Source organism: Xyrauchen texanus, chromosome 10 (genome assembly GCF_025860055.1).
Source record: "Xyrauchen texanus isolate HMW12.3.18 chromosome 10, RBS_HiC_50CHRs, whole genome shotgun sequence".
In the NCBI taxonomy this organism is placed as follows: Eukaryota; Metazoa; Chordata; class Actinopteri; order Cypriniformes; family Catostomidae; genus Xyrauchen; species Xyrauchen texanus.
In genome coordinates, this window is record NC_068285.1 from 42,836,066 (window position 1) to 42,857,637 (window position 21,572).

Consider the following 21,572-nt stretch of genomic DNA (forward strand, 5'->3'; position numbering starts at 1 on the left):
GATCTTATAAGGTGCATGAGAGCCTATTAGATACGGAAGAATTACTGTATTTACACATTCATGCACATACTAAGTCAGCCACCCAACTTGGTCTCACAGTATCATGTTACCATGACTACAATTTTGCAAAGTGATTTTTACACGGCTCTTTGTACATATTGCGGCATTTTCCTGGTCAAATGAACACTAGAGGCGCTACAGCATGTTCAGTTATAAATGTATCAGTTCATAAACGCATTGCACCTCACACAAGTGCTATCTTATTACATTTAAACATACTACATTTACAAACATGTTGCGATTAAATTGCATAGTAGCTCAACTGATAGAGCATTGCATTTTCGATGCAAAGGACAGGGGTACAAGTCCTGAAGAGCCTATGATTCGACATGAAAGTGACATAGAAGTGCCACAAAATGACATGGTTGCTTTGGCAATTGTGTTTTTCTTTTTACATTTGCTCATTTGACACCATCGGTAAGGTTTAGGTTTAAGGTTTAGGGTAGGGAGTTGAGTTTTGTTGATTTATAACTCAATAGAGGATTAATGTTGCACTCTGTAATTTTTGTCCACATATAAAAAGTTTTACTTATTCAGAAATGAATAGACATTTTAAAACATATGTATAAAATCATGACCACTCATGTGAGATGAAGAGTTCAGTCATATCAGTAACCTTATAAAAACTCTTTTATTCTACATGGAGCAGGGGCGCCCTCATGGGGGCAGCCATGTTAGCATCACATGCTACTCGCTTAATCTCAGTAACTGCCTTTGTATTGGACACTTTGTTCATGGATTAAATTAATGCTGGCTAACTGTGCATAGGGAATTTCTGCAAAGGCATTGGCAACTGAAAACTACTGTGTTTGAATGATGCAGCATCCTGGCCACTAGGTGTCAGTGTAAGGAATATTTCGACATACTTTCGACAAAAATTGATGAGCACACCTTAGAAACCTCATGTGTTTGGGAGAACATTTAACTCCCTTTTAGCTCCACACAGTTGACATTTCATCTCGGAACAGCCACAATGCGTGTCATGAACCACATAATACAATTTTGCAGAAGTGTTGCCACAGTCATGTAATTTTCATGTGATCATGCTGGCTAAACCACTTAAGGCTGTTTAAGCTGTTTTATCAGTGCTGGATTGCCTTAATTTTTTCCTATCCATCTACAGATGTTCACAGCTGCTATGGCATGAGTTGATATACATTATTTTTCCTGTTTTAGTCAGTGCATTGACAGACCAGACAGTGCTGTTGTTTCTAATGACGCACTGTACTGATTACCAGCTGCTGATCAGTGTAAAATGTGAAGTATCTAAATCCTTGAATAAAAATGATGCAATAATCTGAAAAGCAGAGACAGCGTCTCAGAAACTGGTGGCTTTGAGAACACCTAAATAAACTCAGGTGAACACCATAGCCAAGTCTGACACAAATACACATAATCAGACTAGCCTGCAATTTATAGCTCCCTGTGAGTGCCTAGAGTCACCTAGAGTCAATAGCAAGTGTGTGCCAGCTCAGTTAGCTATCAGTTTATCAGTCAGGCATATTTTTTCAGGTCATGAGAAGCAGGTGGAATAGGACGAAGTATTTATCTAGTAATCATTAACCTCCATCTTCGTGACATTAAGGAGAATATTTGCTTGCAAAAATAATAAGACTAAAAGTCTAAATAAAAACACCCTATAAAACTTATATAAGTGTACAAATATGCACATGTATACTATGGTAAAAGAGTATCATATATCATATCTATATATCATCAAGTGATGACCCTTGTCACATCCAATGAGGTCCACGCTAAGACAAAGGCAAATACCTACTGGCCCTGGTACCGCATCTGGGTCAGCATAATTCACTTTGATTTAAATGTTATGATTGAACTTTAAACGTGAAAGTTCCCCACCTCATGACAATTACATGTAAAACGTTGACCTGATTATTTTACCCTGGCCGTACTTGACAAATAGAGCATGGCTCTTAAAATCAATGCAATCTATAAGATACAAGTCCTTTTTTTTTTTTTACATCGCTAAATTATTGGACCCCTTACTCCTAGTTCATGTCTATCTCCAGGCCAGTCCAGCTCCAGTGCCCTGACTGTTTCATGTATCTGTGACCCCTCTACTATATATGCTAATTCTGTCCTCTTTCCGAACCTTCAAGATGAGTGTTTGTGTCCCTTGACGTCTGCCGCATCATGGAAAATGATAACATGTTGTCTGAGGTGAAAGCTTGTTTTATGAGCAGTGGAAAACGGCACCAAATTTAGCAGATCTTAAAGTCTGGAGCTTGTCATATAGTCACACAGGAAAATGGAACAATACCTTCAAGCGCCTGAAGAATCTGGGTGTACCCAATGCAAACGCTGCCTGCCAAAGCCCCAAACTTGATCTGGAGGGCGTTTGAGGACAAGAGTTTAATGGAACAGAAGCACCAAAATGCAGATTTAACAATAGTTCAAGAGTTGACAAAAGTAAACATTATTTTGAACAGAAATGAGAAATGAGGGCTGTCTTGATGATGAGGTAATCGCATAAATGTACATTTAGCAACGAAATTGCAATATATCATCTACTTTGACTCTTTCATCAAATGTGATGTATTTCATTTCTGATGATGCTCTCTTTGTCAGGTAAACAGGTGATTGATGGCTGCATAAGGAGCTGGCTTTTAATAAAACTATGAGAGAGGTCAACAGAGAATGGCCAGACTGGTTTGAACTGATAAAGTCTACAGTAACTCAGATAACTGCTCTGTACAATTATGGTGAGAAGAATATCATCTCTGAATGCTATTCTGAGATACGGGTTGGCACTGTTTTGACAGCACGAGGAGGACCTACACAATATTAGGCAGCTGGTTTTAATGTTGTGGCTGATCACTGTATACACAACACAGACTTGAAGAAAAGGAATACTGATAGTGAATATCACATCACATCACATCCTCTGTTTAATGATTTTGAAAAAAATTGCCATCAGGAAGATATGAGCCACTAAGAATATTTTAAAATATATTTTATTCCATGATCTATTGTTTCATTGAATAACTGATTTGTATTTATAGGTTTAGTATAGGTGTTAAATCTCTCATTAAGGGGAGGTACTACAGATGAATAGACAGGTACAATTCCTGTTCTTCTATCAGAATGAAAAATTACCAGATGAATATACCCAAAAATATAAGATTGCTTTGTATTGTGACTTTCAGTCTCCCCCCCCCCCCCCTCCCAATTAATATATGCAAATTAGGAGTTGTCATTAAAGAGTTGTCTCATTAAATATGCACAAATTTGCATATTACATAAAACACAATATTAACATGGTAGATGAAGTCAGAACTTTTTGGTTTGTTTTAATGTGATGAATAACTAAGTGGTTGGTAATCTACAGAGGCTTTTGTCAAAATATTGTTCTCTCAGATAATTCTGTTAAAAAACACGATTTTCGCCTATTTATTTGCATATAATACCGCATAAAAGGAAAATGACACAAGATATCAAAAAATCCCTCTGAACATGTCTAGCTATTCCAAGTAGGAAGCAGTATGTAGAATTATTTGGCTTTACATGTTATGAGACATGAGTTGTAAAGCTCGGCATTTGTGCAAAATGTCATTTTGAGAAAATCGGCGTTACAACATTTAGAAGTGTTAGAACGTGTTTTCCACAAACCGAACAAGTTATGTTGTACATTTTCATTTACAATTCTAAACAAACTATTTATAGTGGTAATAATTGTGTGCATGTTATGAAAGTTTACAAGTTATAGAAGCAAAAAAATTAAAAAATATCAAAATTGACAAACTGAACAAAAATCATTATTTTTGCCTGTAGTACCTGGCCTTAAAACGGCTGTCTACTCTCAGAATAATATCAATTATTAATTGTAGGAAAAGAGGAGGATCTTACCATCCTATCTGCCTCTTCTTTATTATCAGTCACTTCTTTTCACAGTTCATATGAAGGCAACTATGCCAAGCATGGAACACCCCATACCACATCATGTAGAGAATACCTTTCTTTAATCAGACGAGTTGATCTGAGACTTTTTTCTTTTCTTTTTTTAAAACTTGTGCTACCTGAACCAAAAGAGATTACAAGAAATCGTTTGGCTCTCTTTCTGGTCAAAGAACTAGCTGTGTGCATTACTATGAAAACGGTGCCACCAATGGCTTTAGGACATTATTGCTATTGATCATGTTATACCATAATTTCTGTTGTTATCAATTTGTTCTTACATTAGAAAATTCTCTTTTCAGTTTTGTAGATGCCTATTCCTGTATATAATCACATTTTCACACATAACACTTACAGTATATTCCTAATATTTACATTCTTCATTTTATTTTACCATGGAGCTGCTATTGTCTGTTTGAAATATCAAGAGGGTTTTCATTCTGTGGCTTTGCAATATGTTTGCTCGTAGGCCACTGGGAAAAGTGTGGCAGCACTGTTATGGAAAGAGAGGAATGTTACCAAGTATAGGTCCCTCCATGTTTATAGCTCTGATCATTCATATTAAAGGAACGCGTTATCTCCAGAATGCTTGAGTCACAGTGTTTATGGGAGGGCAGCTTCTGTGGAATCCTCCAAACATAGCAGAGTCTATATTCTATATTAAAACCTCTTTATTGTTCTGTCATAACTTTCATTCATTATCATTATTCTCACTGCATGTAATGGAAAGCATATTTCTGCTGCAGATTAATGTCCTTATAAGGGTCTGTTTTTAAGTTCCTAAGCGTTGTTGCAGGACTGTAGCTACAGCAGAACTCCCAGACACAACACACAGTCAACCATCATCCACTCTGTGAGTGAGTATGTACAGTGTATAGTACCATACTGGTGCATTTCTCAATAACACACCTATTCCACATTGTGTGGTACTAGATAGCATTACTAGCTTTAAAAGTAGTGTGTTTATATGTGTTGTTGATATTGGTAACAAAATATTCATATATAATTCATATATATAATACAATGATTCATGGCACAAACTGATGACCTGACATAAGAGCACAAATTTGCCACAAATTATGCCAAACAGAGACATTACTTTTCTGTTTTATATTCATCAAATAAATGTCCTCTTAAATCTCACTCAAGTCTGCAAGTCTTCCTGATATTCTATTATTTTCTAATTGTCTTGAAAATGATTTGAAAGTGTTACACATTCTGGGCCTGAAAAGACCAGAGCTATCTAATAATGTTTTGTGAAACACCAAACATGATTTTGTTTTATAATGCAATGCAATTTTAGATTCAGATTTAAAGTAAAGGGTTAGGGGTATATCCAAATCGTTTCTGGGGCTACTCTGTACATATAATTGTGGCCGTTTGCAGCTGTTGTGGTTTGAATATGGCCCTTTGGGCTTCTTGAGTCGAGTTTGTCTGGTTTGCTGATTTGGGGAAGGAGGTTTTTTTATTATTCCCCTAGAAACAAATTTTCGCCTCGCATTGCTCACGCGAGTTTGACTGGTGGATTATAGATTTGTGTTTGTGTTTAAACTCGCGTTCGCGCGAGTAACGCGAACCCGTGTGTATTCCCCCTTCTCTTCTGGAAAAGGACAGGAAGAAGGGCTTCTACGACTTGGTTCATATTAAAGTACAACCAATAGCTGGAATCAAGTAGACGTGCATATTTTCAGAACTTACCAGGTAGTCCAACTTCCTCGCTCACTTTCCTCCAAGCAATGTCTTTTTTCATCCGGTCTCTGTACATGTATGATGTTGTGTCATACAATTCCGGGTGCCCACACACCGCTACAACAATTTTGTTCATTAATTTTTCCAGATTTCATCTGGTACTACGTCAGTACGTCAGTGACATCCGGACAATCTCAATGCTGATAAGCTTTCGCGACAACACGCCATGCAGATTTTTCACTTGAGTTGAAAAATGTAAACTTGCACGAATACGCAAATTAAGCGATTTTGCATGTTCGAGTTGCGCCATTCGCTTCATTTGTGCCGCCGGCACGAATTCGCATCTATTCGCATCTTTGCATTCACTTTGCATGTAATCGCGTCATGTGAAACGCTCGCTTCGCGTTGTACACCATACTTCAGTAGCACTTTCTTTGAAATGTAATTTGTTTATCCATCTATGCAACACAAACATTTCCCTGAGGAAACACTCTTGCTTATGTGACCCCATTGGACTTTTCCTGACCTTGAGTCAACAATTGCTGCAGGATTCCTTCTTTCCACTATACCTGCAGTAGTGGCTTCCCATCAAAACAACTCTGTTTGCTTCTGCTTAGAGTTCAGACCTGCTATAGGAAACAACTGCATCTGTGTTAAACAGCTGGACATGTTTGTATCTTGATGCACCTGCTCACAGTGGACGTGACTGTGAGCATTTAAACCTCAACATAAAACCAAGTAGATTCCATAGTCCTGCACCGAGTCATTGGGTTTCCCTTCATTCTCTGGTATGTGGAGGGTCAATCAGTGATGGCCTTCACGGTCAGGTTTGAATGAGAAATTAAGATAAGGATCCAATGCAATTATACTGACAGATTTGACTGTTTACAGAGCTTGCTGAATGTTGTTTATAAAGAAGCTCTGACCGTCGGCAGGGTTGGGAGTCTAGCTATCACTTGAAGATATCTGTTGTACGTGTACCACAACACAAACCGAAATGCAATCTGCATCTTGAGCTGTCAAATATGTCTCATGTCCAGACATGATGTAGACTGTTCTGGGAACAGTGGATTTGTTTTCATGCTTTAAGAAAGCACACTGCAGGTAGGCTTGCTTGATGACTAGGTTGTCAATATCAATTTAGAGTGAGACTTTGAAACCAAGCGAGAATGGTGAAAATCATGATAGCTCTGATCCAAACCTAAGTGAGCTGCCTAGACAGAGGCGTCTAGTCATAGACACACTCGCAATGAAAAGCCTGTTTCAAAAGGTAGACAGCAACATTATGCTGCTTTCTAAGATACCTTCTATTATTCAACTTCTGAGGCAGCATTGCATGCATCCTTAATGGAGAAAGCAATCTTCGAATGCATTGCAATTCCACCTCAATGGAAAAAATAAAGAAATTTGAGGACTGATATTTAACAATAACAAATAAACCTTTAAAGAGAGACCTACTGGGATTGTGGTTCATTCCATCATTAAAGACGGTAAGTACCAGACTTTTGTAAACTGTTCAAATACGTTTTTTTGTTGTTGCTTCAAATCAGTGCTTGTAATGTTGTGATTCACCTCGGAGCTTGTTGGTTTGGTTCATGGCTTGAACACTTTCAGTAAGGATTTTTATTAAATCCCTATGGAAGAAATTAATGGGAAAAGTACATCCGGAACCAAGATGCTTGAAAAAGTTGGCGGGAACTGTTGCTCTCTATACCAAATAAAAATAGTTCAATTTAAAGCTACACTTTGTAACTTTTGGCCCTCTAGCGGTTAAATAATGAAACTGCATGTGTCTTGTGGAAGAACATTGTTTTGGTTGTGGTTCGGGCGAGGCACCGGTGTACACGTGAATACAGGACATCTTATCAGAGCGAATGGACAAATAAATAACGAAAGAAAGAAAAAGACTTGAGCAGATGAGTGCCGTATCTTATGCTGCTGTTTTGACTTATTGAAAACATTGATGTTGTGAAATAAATGATGTTATAAGTGTTGGGCAACATTTGTTGACATTAGACACAATGATTGCTAGTCTGATAAAGTCAAACATTGTAAAGTTTTTATAACTGTGGGATATTCTGGCCAAATAGACCACAATAGTAACTAATTTATAGATTGTCATCGTTACAAACACACAATTTCAACACTCACATGTCCTTGGCAAGCCTTGGAGTAAAGGATTTATTTATATAAGTTGTTGCCATTATAAAAATACACACATGTGCTAAAGTTCTTCACCGATTACAGTATAAGCATTGTATTTCACATTGTGTGTGTGTGTGTGTGATGACGCAACTATGCATAAACCATATCAATAAAATATCATCCCTGTTGAGTAAGAAAAAAGCCATCTCTGTGTCGCTTTTAAATCCTTTCAGATCTCGGAATTGTCACCACCTCTGAAAAGCCAAGCCCATGTTGATTCGGGTTTTATTACGGACTCTGTCGCTTTCCCTTTTTGCTTGCAGACTCTGCTCTGTTCAGGGTTTCTTTGTTTTTACAACCGGTGATTCTCTAGAGGTTTGTAGTTTTGAATGATCCATGGTAAAGGTTTCTTGTTCGTTGAGACAACAAACTTTCAGCTACACAATATTACCACTAGAGTACTCCCACTCTAAAATATAAATCATTATTATAAGTTTATCAAAGTGTATTTGGGTAAAGTAAATGGAAGATGGGTTTTTGTTGCGCTCTCTCTCATTAATAACATTTTGTTATAAAGTTACATAGTGCAGCTTTAAGTAAGAATGGGCTACTTTAATATGTGTGTGTGTGTGTGTGCTGTGTATTGTTAATGCATATTAGAGTATCGTGTTGTTAGCTTAGCAACATGCTAATGTCAATCTCTATAGTTTCTGCCTATGAAGAGTGTTTCAAATCATTCACTTATGATGTTCAATTTCGTTTTGAATATGGTGCCTAATGGGACGTTCACACTGAATGCGTGTTTGCGTGCGTCTGCACTGTTTTTCAATATTTTTTTCATCTTTGACCATTGAGGAGCATGATGCTATTTTCGCAGCAAGTATTTATACGTTTATAGATGCCTTGTCGAGTCAAAAAGTACTTTTAAAGACTCTCAAGAAACTTGCGCTCTGTTCTTTTGGGTGCACTTCTATCTTCTTTTAGCACAAGTACGCGTTCAGTCTTAACAACCCCTTAAAAGGTAGCTGCCTATATTGATGATTTCCTGCAACTGTTACATCTTTGCTAGCTATTTCAAAGCCATGGCTTAAATTCTCAGGGAAGTTATTGATTTAAAAATATGTATATTCAAAATTCACAATAAGTAGTTTTAGATAAAAGCACCAGACAAATGCATTACATAAATCATATTTATTTAGCAACAAATTATTCACATTTTTACTCGTTCACTACTATTGAAACATGATTAACTAATCAGTAATTAACAGCAAATATTTTAGCTGATCAGTAATTACCGAATTTGATTTGCCTCTTTGAAAACTATCAACAAACTATGACTAATTTAAAACAACTACTAATTAATTACAATCACAACATTAACTCCTCAAAGTCTAAAATGTGATGGTTCTATTTTTACTGTCAACATATGTTCATTGGGTGTATTCAAGTCATCTTTATATAAATTGCATTTTTATGTATTTTTAAATAACTTAAAAGATCTAATCAGACATAACAATCTAAACTCTAGGTGAAATCAGTTTGTTATTTCTTCTATTATTAACTAATTTCCAGAGTTGTTAATAACTGTGACTAAGTGTTAATGTACTATACATATTTACTTTTCCTCTTTAATGTAATTATCAATGGAACAGTTGTATTGTTACTGAACACTTGTTAAGAGTTAACACCTTAGTCTTAGAAATATCTCATCCCCAGGGTAAACAGGTTTACAACTACACACGTGACCTCTCCGTTAAGTAATCTCAGTTCATTTTGCCTGAATCCAGACATCCTGTCAGACACAACAAGACAATGAAAAAGGCCTGTTCTGATACTGACTTCAGTAATCACTCTACAGACTGGAAAAATAACAGACAAACAACAGTTGCTCAAAACAAATGCATGCTCACCTGCAGACACAAATGCACCTGCGTACAGTGCAGTGCTAATGGCCAACCAGGAAACACTTAAAAAACAAAGGTTAAAACAAAGCCAACAGTGACAAACAAAATTTGACACATCGTAATCCATTTCAGTCCTAGTCACATCGGTTCCTGTCACCAAGCGGAGACGTGCCTTTATTTTTCCACTGTTTTCCCATTTTTTTTCTCTGAAGGAATGTGGCAGGAATGTGCAAACTGCATCCTGTTTTTTTCCTTGTGCTTAGTCAGCAGTTTAAAACATAAAGTGGAGGACACTTCATCAATACTGAAGAAGGAAAGAGGGATGCTGGAAAACCACAAGATGCATTCTTCTAAATGGCCTAGTTGCACAAAATGACATAAAATTCCCAATTTAAATTAGATCTACATGGAAACTAGAAGAAAATATAACACAAAATGTAAAAAATAGGAGAAGTGTGTAATTTCTGTGCCATTAACGTCACTAAACAGATGTGCAAAAATCAACCCTGTCTCCTGAAGTCCTCTACAAAATGACAAAACTGTAAGAAATCGCACGAGTTGGCTCATACAAAATTGAAGACTTTTACTCCCATAGAAAAATAAATAAATGAACAAACAAATACTTTCTCAAGTTTAACCCCTAACCCAAGAATAAGCCTTATTATAAAGTCTAACCTCTTACCCAATCTAAACCTAACCATGATTTTAATAGGAAGATAACTTGTATAGAAAGCACCAGGGTTTGGAATGATACGAGGAAAGTGTATTACAGGTTATTGACATACAATAAAGTTACAGTCATTTGTATTGCATAAATACAATAAATATGGAATGAGTAACCAAGTATGTTCATAGAAATGTAATTTCTTAAAATAAAGTGTTGGATAAAATGTTATGCCTGTATTGAATCAATTTGAAATTCTGTTTATTGCTAATGGTTGGTCTCTATGGGAATAAATGTCGTAACAATGTTTAGGAGCCATTGTGAGTTGTCATGAGGCTATGTTGGCAAAAATAAGTATTGTTTTCAAACTGGTTTCCTGAACACTCCCCCCATCTGCCAGTTTGTCTGCCATGGGAACAATATTCATAGCGCCAGCACACTCATGGCGAATCCTTCTTCGTTCTTCTCCAAAAAAAGTTTGGAACAGCTCAGCAATGACATACTGTTTGCAAACATTCAGATACCCTCCACGCTGCAGGGGGAGGCGTATAGAGGAACAATTAAATATGAGGACGCTCAAGACTACATGCAAAACATCAACTAATTAGACATTAAAATGTGTTATCAATGACGTCATGCCTCATTCTATAACTAGAATTCACACGAGATCAGAAAAGAAGCTGTTTAACTACTCGATGAAGATTTAAAGTAATATATAAGCAGTAAAATAATATGTAATTTGTCTTGTTTATATACTAAATGAATTATGCTATGCACTAACACGCTATACCCATGTATAGGGTGTTGGCGCATTAGCATCTTTAATGTAGTAACATGCCATAATATATACCGATTACACAATGTTAGCGTTATTTATGATGTCACTGATACTACTGCAAAGATGGGTGTATATAAGAGTGTTAATGGGTAGAATATAGACGAAAGAATGATGATTAGAGGCATGTCTTACTTTTTGGCTTTTTGGCAGATGGCACATGAGTGAAACAGCTTATTAAACAACAGAGTAAATGGGCACTTTAGAATATTTGAGTTGATTTGATTTCTTTGTAGACTTATTGAACAAATAATCGCTTAACATGTTCTTGGAAAATGTCTCTACTCGAACACTCGTACAGATGTAGGATCATTTGCACCAGCTCGCTATTAACTCTGTTGTGTTCATGTTGAGGACGAGTTTGTAACTTTACTTCTTAAAAACCATGTAAGGCACATAAACCTGTTCACCTGCTTCAGTAGAAATTTTAAATAAGCCTGCATATCTGAGCAAGATAAATTGCCAAGACTGCCACACACTGCTTAAAAAGAAATTACACATATTTTTAGGCAAACTCAAACAACTAACTTCTTTCATGGCTTTTAGTATTTTTACCATCACCTGTTTAAATGTACATGTGGAATTCTTGATTGTCTGTATTTTTTTTATATATTTTGAATTTATAAGAAATGAGATGTTAACGGTGTATACATAAGCACTGTTTGTTTCCACCTGATAAATAGTGCACGAAGCAAAGTCATATTTTATCAATTGTTGATTGGTCAGGAGAGCGTTGCAGTTATGCTGAAACACACAATATAGTAACAACAATGCAGTGAATTGTCTGTTCACCTAGTAACTGTGTTTCCCCTTCTGTCACTCACTCGACGTTGTGTCAATGTAGTGACACTAGGGGTCGCTCTTGGGAGCCCCAAACACCTCCATTCTTTGAGAAAAGGCCAATGAGAATTGGCGGAATTTGCATGCCACTCCTCTGGACATATGAGTATAAAAGGAGCGGTTGTGTGTCAGCGAACTGAATCCCACTGCCGGTCCATTCACCATTAAATGAAGAAGAGTATGTGCTTTTTAAAGATGCCTTTCTGTCTTTGTGTAGTTCCTGGATGTGATGATTATCTCTCTGCCTCCGATGGCCACGGGCACTGCGTCACGTGTCTGGGCAGAGGTAACGTTGCAGCAGCGTTCGTGAATGGTTCATGTTCACGGCTCACGGTCACGGCTTTCCTTCTTCTGCAGGAATGCCGCTCCAGCCGCCCCCTGCGGCCAAGGTGCCGACGACCCCTTTAGGGGTCAGGTGGTGATCCTGCATGCGAAGCTGCCCGGAGGAGGCAGACCCAGCCTAGATGCTCTGGACAGCTCTTTTTCTGCTTTGGCAGACAGCAGAAAGAGAACGCTGTCTCAAAACAGAGGATTGCCCAGTGGATCATAAACGCCATCGTGCTGGCATAACAGGCCAGGCATTGCCCCTTTGGGAATACGAGCACACTCTACGAGGAGTCTGGCATCCTCGTGGGCACTGGCTGGTGGCACCTCTCTAGCAGACATCTGCAGGGCAGTGGGCTGGGCAACACACAATACCTTAGAGACTTTTTGGTCTCTGGGTTGAGCCGGTTTCATCCTGTGCATTTTCAGGTATGAACAGGTAAGGTTAGGGGACAGCTGGCCAGGCATACCGCTTGCGTACAGTGCCTTTCACTTCCGTGAGTTGAAGATGTGAGCTTCTCACAACCCTGAATGCCTGCCTCCCTAGCCCTGTGGCTCGCGAATTCGGCGGAGCAGTTCGTGCAGACTGATGCACCTGCATTGGCAGTTCACAAAACATGGTTCATCTGTTGTGGTGTTTTTCTATAGAGACCACTAGTGTCACTACATCGACACAATGTCGAGTGAGTGACAGAAGGGGAACGTGTCGGTTACTGTTGGAGGGAATGAGACGTTGTGTCCCTCTTGCCACAACGCTGAACTACCCTTGAAATGGCCAGGACCTTACTCTCGGCTCCTCAGCACAAAACCTGGATGAGTGGTTGCATTCCTGCTCCTTTAATACCTGTATGTCCAGGGGAGGGGCATGCAAATTCCACTCGCCAATTCTCATTGGCCTTTTCTCAAAGATTGGAGGTGTTTGGGGCTCCCAAGAGCGACCCCTAGTGTCACTACATCGACACAACGGAGGTTACAATAGTAACCGAGACTATTTCACTGCACAGCACCCATAGAGAACAACTAATATCTTTAGTTTGCATGCCAGGGACTATACCTACTAGTGGAGGATGGCATTTAATAAATGTGCTAAATAAACCTCCTTAACATTTTAACTATGCCGTTTTCTAAATGATAATGCACTTGATTCAGCAATATTGTAAATATAGCTATTATTTTTGAAATGTGTAATTGCATAGTAAGATATGATACTTGTTTGTACAGTGTAGTGAATTGTGAAATGAGCAGTTGGATTTAAAGTGTATTGTGGAGTTCTGTTTGACATTTAACAATGAGTGCACAATAGATTTATCTGCATATGATCACATGAACATGCTTCAACAAAGTTCAAGAATCATTTCTTTGTGATATAATATATAATTTATTCGAGAATAGATGTACAAATACATTTAATTATAAATTAAATAAATAAACAAATTGACTGCTGGACATAAACAATTCAAGTTTAAACATTCAAGTATCTGTGAAAAACACAAAGTCTTAAAGTCTTAAATAGTCCTCTTAATATGAAGAAAAAAAAGACAGGTTTGGCATAATTAAATATGAAAATAGTAGTCAAAACTCTACATATAAATAAGCATAATATACAGGACATAAATAGCCAGTCATAACAAGAATGCATTGAGGGTATTTTGAGGCTGTAATGGGAACTTTTATATATTGGACAATTACTCAACAGCCTGTTTGTACTTTAGGAAGAACAATCACAGCAGTTTTGGCAGGCTTTGAGCTATTGAACCTACTGGCATTCTGAACAATGCAAACATTGAACAGAAAGCATGCAGTAAATACTTCCACCTTCACGGAAGGAAAAAAAATGAGGGAAGGAAGAGTTGTACAAAGAAAACAGATCAACATTCCTAAGCGCTACGGCTTTTCTTTCTTTTCTCGAAAACATTTGGATAATTTCTTGAGCCATTGATAATAGAAGCTTTAGCGCTGCAAAGCAGAGAAACATATAAAAAAAAATATATATATATATACTGTATAGAGTACATCAATGAAGCTCTGATACAGAGAAAATGTCATATAAAAACAATAAGTTAAAGTAAAGACTATATTGTAAAATGTTTCTTTTCAAGAAGGAACTATTTCATTGTTAAAGGTGAAGGGTGTTATTTCTGTGTGGCACAAAACGGAATTACATAAATAATGGTTGAACGACCCTCGTCTTCCACTGGTTGTACTAATGTTGCTTTGTCGGCCTGGTCGGCATGTTCCAAAAAAAACAAAAAGGGACAGGAGGAAATATTTTAACATAAAAAAAATTCCAACCTTCATCTTATAAGCAACCAACTGTAACGTCCTGCAAATCTTCTCAAATTGATTTAGCATACAAGTGGCTGGCTGCAGTATATTCATAAAGACTACCACTTCGGATTTCAGCTTAGTCCATTGGAAATGTCACCACTTCGCTCATGTAGATGTTTATCTGTTCTTATTTTCACCAAATAAATCACATTGTCTTTGTCCTCAGCTGAAGTATTTCTGTCTTGAATTCTGAGAGACCTCTGCTAGGGTTGTGTCTGCTTCCTACGAGGCAGATCCCAAATGAATCCTCTTCATCCAGGATTTGTTTTGTTCAGATGCTCGTGAGTACATCAAACCCATCTCTCTCTAACTAATCAAGAGATTCATAGATCTGGATTTCTTTTTGGGCGACACAGAGTGTGAAGCTGTCATGAGGTTTTCCTTTACTGCCTTCCTGCAAATGGAAATGACATCTTTTTTAGCCTTAAAGCATGATATTTCATTCATATGAGCAATATATGCTAATCATGCTAATATTTATGAGTGATGGTAAATGTTTTGTTACCTGAGAGAATCGAGTAGGCGATCACCAGCTTTGTCCATGTTGTTTGACTGGTTATTAAGTTGGGTCACAATCACCATATCTGAGTCTTCAGAGCTGTAAAGACAAATAGAGGAAAAGGTTACATACTGAATTCACCAGAAAACCATTTGGTCAATTCTCAAATGCCAATCAAAATTTTGTACACACTTGACTTTTGCTCATGAGTTTACAAACTTTTTGATCTTAAGGTTTTATCCTTATATACTTTTTTAAAAGCAATTGTGCCAAACTATGAATAAGTATGGATGCAAAATAATATCTGATTTGCTTAATATTCAGTGACTAGCTCTCAAAATCCCACAGACGAACAAATTAATGGATCCTGTTCTCGTGGAAATTACGTGATTGTGGCGATATTTTTGCAAAATGTTATTATGTGGTTCTTTACACGAATCGCAGCAGTTCTGAGATGAAATGTCCACTGTGTGGCTCTAAAAGCAAGTTAAATGTTCTCCCAAACAAATGAGGTTTAAGGTTAATGCTCTATCGAGTTTTAAATCAACAAAACCGACCACCCTACCCTAAACTTTAAACCTAAACCTAACCGATAGCGTCATGAAAAACAAATGTGAGAGGAAAAATACAATTTCTGAAGCAACCGTGTCGATTTGTGGTACTTCTAATACACTTCTGGCTCACATGTCGACTTGTGTGCTCTTCAGGACTGAACCTGAGACCAGGTTGAATTAAAGGAATAGTTTACCCCAAAAAATAAAATTCTCTCATCATTCACTTACCCTGATGCCAATCTATATGTGTATGACTGTCTTTCTTCAGCAGAACACAAATTATGATTTTTAGAAAAATGTTGAAGCTCTGTAGGTACATATAATGTAAATGAATGGGTGCCATCAGGCTGCTGGTCCATAAGTCACATTTAACCGTTAAGTTAAAAAACTTTTTCATTATCAATTTATTTCTTACACCAACCTATCGATTTGCTTCAGAAGACATAAATTGATCTTCTGGAGTCGTGTGGATTACTTTTATGCTGACTAAATATGACTTTTGGACCGTCAAGTGCTGGTACCCATTTACTTACATTATATGGACCTACAGAGCTTCAACATTTCTCTAAAAATCTTAATTTGTGTTCTGCTGAAGAAAGAGAGTCGAACACATCTGGGATCGCATTAGGGTGAGTAAATTATGAGAGAATTTTCATTTTTGGGTGAACTATTCCTTTAAAGTGTCTCTCCCACGCAATCCAGGAATTCGAACACAGACAGTAGCTTACGATGACCTTGAGCAACCACAAAAATTTACAGTACATCCTCTTTTGATGAAATAAAACGTATCCAAAAATAGTTGCCCTTTGATTTGGGGATGCGGTATAACATTTCCTTAGATGAAGGTCCCTTATCTTCTCCCTTATACTCCCAGCATATCAACGCTTCCTAAAAACTCCTACACAACCTGCCTTGATCTATGCATGGCTGCCTGTGGCATCTGCGACAGGCAAAATGACACGTATGTGTTTTATTTCATTTTCAAGTTGGGGCAGGAAGGTGCAGATCTGAGCGTTTGAGCTCACCTGTTGTAGCAGAAAGTGATGCAGGTACGGTCGGCCAGGATCGCACATTCACAACGGCCGGTAGAACGCCGACGACGGGACAGAGGACTTCCGAGACCATAGGGTGTGATTTTACTGTTGGGAGACGAAGAGGAAAGAGTTAACCAAAACTGTGGAATAACAACCGCCTTCATACAGGGTGTTATTGATACAAAACTGAGGCTACAGTTCTGGGGATTTAATTGAGGGTCTAATTCCACATTGGGTCCAATCAGATTTATGGGTGTTGCAATCAAAAAGAAGGCTTATGTGAATTCAGGTAAATTGGACCACTTTCTGACAGTCATTTTTAATGGCTATCCTCTTAGACGTACTCACCTTGGTGTGTTGACCCAAATGATGTCTAGATGACAGAAATAGATGCACTCCTTGTCCAACCAGCTGCTACAGGAGCAGCGCTTGGTACGAACCCGCTTTAGAACAGGTGGATCGCTGGATGCTTCGGAAAGTGGATATCCGAACCCTAAAATTATAGAAATGTACAGAAGTTATGAGGACGGGTGTCCACAGTGACTATATTCAATTGCTTTATACACCGTTTAAAGTCATATACTGCCATTGCTACCTTAAGGAGCTATTTTTACTTGCTCTGACCCTTAAAATGAGGTTTGTTGGTGTAATCTAATGTATTCAGGTTGATTCAGAGATGTTAAATAATATTTTTGGGCTAAATAACACCAGCCGATTTGTTGAGATTACCACATGAAGCACATTTTTTTTTAATCTTTTATTAATTCTTTCATTTTTATCTGATCTACAGTATGAGATATAAGCAATGACTAGCTATTTAAACACTTGACTCCTTGTTAATATTACATATTTGTCAGTGCAAGAAATCGGTAGCAATTGTACACTGTAAAAATGTTTAGTCAGGTAGCCTACGATGTGATTCAAATAGTAACAGCTAAATTAATTGGTTTTATTCAAATATAAAATAAATGACTGCACCAACCTGACTAAATCAATGTACTTATTTAGGGTCATTTTAGATACTTAATCTTAAGGTAAAAACTTCACATTTCGACTGCAAACAATCTCCAATTGTTCTCTATATGCCATAGTTTAATAACCTGCAGCACCTATTAATGCTGATTCTGAGCCATAGCAATTCTCTTTGTATGATGTCCAAAAGTGGATCACGGTATACAACCGTAAAGAGTATAAGTACATCATTACATTTAGATTGCTAAACATGTAGCACAAAATACAGAATTCAATGTGATCAAAGTTAATTGTAATTCTTTGCACAATATAAGCTCATAAGGACAGAAAAAGTGCAAATTTTTTATAAAAAGCCATTTTTAAACCAATAACTATCATTGTAATTGACTTACCTTGCTGCAGCATGCACAGTGTAGCAGAAATAAACAGAGATGTCCGCAGTGAGAAAGACATCATAGTATCTCAAGAGTTTAACAAATCTGTTAAATCCACAAGAGGTGAGTTATGGTGTACACAGTTAGTGCAAGCAGTCCACAGCGCTCAATACAGGTGCTTGTGTTCACCTCAACCTGCCCGCCTTCCATTTATGCTCCCAAACGCTCCGCCCCCATTCCAGCAGTGTGTGGAGCAACACTGTTAATCAACAGACCCTCCCACTGCATCCTGAAATTCCCTGACATTCCTGCGTCCTCACTGGTTCAAGTGGGGGAAAAGAAAAGATGGTCACGGATCAGGGAGTGCTGTTAGTAACTCTCCTTGGATCAGTAAATGTCACAGAAAACAGGAAACCTTTTTATTTTTTTTCCAGAGGAGAGTCCGCGTGCTGCCATCATCAGAGACAGTGTGTAATGGCATGTTTTGCATGTGTCCAGGGTTACATCCTCATGCATGCAGAATAAATGCCAGATACCACTGAAGGAAAAAGCAGGACTGATATGATATGCACTCAAATCCAGGGACCACAGATAATAGATATTGCACGAGTCATGTTATCTATACTGATACATTTTATTAGCAATGTTAGAAAATTGGAAAACATGTCAGTGCAACAATATTCAGAAACATTGCCTGTTCTGTTCAAACAATGAGAGATATTGTATAAAAGATATTCAAATAGCATAACAAAACATTTCCCAAAAGTAATGCTATTCCCAACCCATATGATACATTTCATTTGACTGAAATATCTATAATAACTATAGATTTATAGTTATTTAGAATTTTGTCTTTTGTTATTGTGAGAAAAAGCACATGTCATCCAAGACACCATAATAAATGAGAAATTATTTAAACTGAAAGAACAAAAAGAGAACAGAGAGAACGTGCACATTTTCTAATAATAATATAATAATATTATAATAATTTCTAATAACAGGAATAAAAAGGGCGACTTTCATGCAATATTTGCCAAATTGTGAGCGTTTCAACTTGCATGTTATAAATGCTTAATAATTACACATAAAGCATAACATAAGATGCCATAATAAATGATTTTTGTCACAATGCAGCACAAACAGACTATTATAGTGAGATTAAAAGGAGGGATTTTGTCATTTTGTGTTTACATTCATTAATATAATGTCTGGACTCACTTGTGTTGTCACTTGTCACATTGACTTATAAAGAATGATTTTATCTAGTTCTAGTTACCTAAAGTCCTCTTCAAAAACATCTCTCAGCTCTTCATGCTCATTCACAATGTATATTATATAATAAAGCCTGATGACTATTAAACTACTGAACTTTATGCACATACAGTAGCTTACTAATGTTGAATAAGTGTTATTAAGCATTAATAACAGGTACAATAACTCACAATTTTGCAAATATTGTATGAATGTCACCCTTTTTATGTATGTTGTTATAACTGCTTATCAATGATTTATAATGTAGTTGTACAAACCCTTAGCAAAGGGAACATTAAATTCGGGAAGACAACATTTTCTGAGCTATGCGATACACATTACAGCATTATACACTTACTATGTGTCAACTTTTTCAGTTGTGTTCGATTGGTTTTGCCCCTAAATAATTTTTAGGAAAGAATTTTGACAAAAAGTTGATCCTTAAATATAAAAAATCTGAGGATTCCATTAAGTTACATGTGCTAGAAAAGTGCAACCTATGAACAATGAACATTTCCTCTGTGAAATGATTTTGCAATTTGCTTGGAGTTGAGTTTATTGTTTCTGACAAAGAGTTATGTACATATCTAATACAGTACTAGCTCTTTATAATGTAACTTTTCCCTGTCATTAAATTTGAACTTTTTGTTATTTATTTAGGGATATAGAAAGTAATCCAATATATCTGACCATTAGGAAAATGAGGTAACATTCACAAAAGTTATGCAAATTAGATATGTAACCCAATCAACTGAGGTCATGACAGCATCGTCTTTGCCAAATGGGTTTGATAACATCTTATCAATGTACTGGGCAATTGCCAGTTATTCAATATGCACAGGTCAAACAAAACTTTTTAATGCCAGATTGGAATATATATATAATAGCATGTTAGATTTGGAAATCAACTGATTAAGTTAGCTATTTAATGGCGTACCTGTTGTGTTAAAACTATATATATATATATATTCGAACAGTGAAAGAAAAGTGTATTACTCACACAGATGTAATTTTCTTTTAATTTAAATATTTTATATATTTAAACATTTATTCCATAGGCACAAATAACGGTCACTAAGACACTAACAGATTACAGACGGTAGACAATTAAGATCACAGTTATAAAAACATAGGACACTAAAGAGACCTTTCTACTGACTCTGATAAACACCAAAAGAAAGATACCCAGGGTCTCTACTCATCTGTGTGAACGTGCCTTAGGCATGCTGCATGGAGGCATGAGGACTGCAGATGTGGCCAGGGCAATAAATTACAAAGACTGTACGGTGAGACGCCTAAGACAGCGCTACAGGGAGACAGGAAGGACAGCTGATCATCCTCGCAGTGGCAGACCACGTGTAACAACACCTGCACAGGATCAGTACATCCGAATATCACACCTGTGGGACAGGTACAGGATGACAATAACAACTGCCTGAGTTCCTCCGATTTGGACGTGGAGTGTCCGTCATGTTCTGGGGCGGTGTGTCACGGCATCATCGGAATGAGCTTGTTGTCATTACAGGCAATCTCAATGCTGTGTGTTACAGGGAAGACATCCTCCTCCCTCATGTGTTATCCTTCCTGCAGGCTCATCCTGACATGATCCTCCAGCATCACAATGCCACCAGCCATACTGCTCGTTCTGTGCATGATTTCCTGCAATACAGGAATGTCAGTGTTCTGCCATGGCCAGCGAAGAGCCCGGATCTCAATCCCATTGAGCACGTCTGGGACCTGTTTGATCGGAGGGTGAGGGCTAGGGCCATTCCCCCAGAAATGTCCAGGAACTTGCAAGTGCCTTGGTGGAAGAGTGGGGTAACATCTCATAGAAAGAACTGGCAAATCTGGTGCAGTCCATGAGGAGGAGATGCACTGCAGTACTTAATGCAGCTGGTGACCACACCAGATACTGACTGTTACTTTTGACTTTGACCCCCCCCCCCCCCAGGGGACTCATTATTCCATTTCTGTTAGTCACATGTCTGGGAAACTTGTTCAGTTTATGTCTTAGTTGTTCAATCTTTTTATGTTCCTACACATATTTACACATGTTACATTTGCTGAAAATAAAAGCAGTAGAAATTGAGAGGACATTTCTTTTATTGTTGAGTTTATTTGGGAACACACATAATGACAACTGATAAAATATCAGTTTAATGTTCTATTACTTCTGTTACAGAA

The 21,572-nt window shown here is 37.5% G+C and overlaps 1 protein-coding gene across 1 annotated transcript; it reads right to left on the reverse strand.

Annotated features, from left to right (window-relative positions):
* Positions 1–13,765: 13,765 nt before the first annotated feature.
* Positions 13,766–18,438, reverse strand: LOC127650844 (endothelin-2-like). The gene is made up of 5 exons (XM_052136482.1): positions 18,156–18,438; positions 17,140–17,284; positions 16,783–16,896; positions 15,210–15,302; positions 13,766–15,098 (listed from the first exon to the last, which is right to left on the reverse strand). Exons 1-5 carry the CDS (start codon positions 18,217–18,219, stop codon positions 15,011–15,013), a joined length of 504 nt encoding a protein of 167 aa, XP_051992442.1. The 5' UTR covers positions 18,220–18,438; the 3' UTR covers positions 13,766–15,010.
* Positions 18,439–21,572: the final 3,134 nt, after the last annotated feature.

Bases quoted from the DNA above. Each gene is read 5' to 3' on its own strand.
- LOC127650844 (XM_052136482.1), bottom strand. From the start codon at position 18,219: ATGATGTCTTTCTCACTGCGGACATCTCTGTTTATTTCTGCTACACTG. The intron at 17,285-18,155 runs GTAAGTCAATTA...CTATAATTTTAG, and splicing joins ACTGTGCATGCTGCAGCAAG to GGTTCGGATATCCACTTTCC. The intron at 15,303-16,782 runs GTGAGCTCAAAC...TTGTCTTTACAG, and splicing joins ATCACTTTCTGCTACAACAG to CTCTGAAGACTCAGATATGG.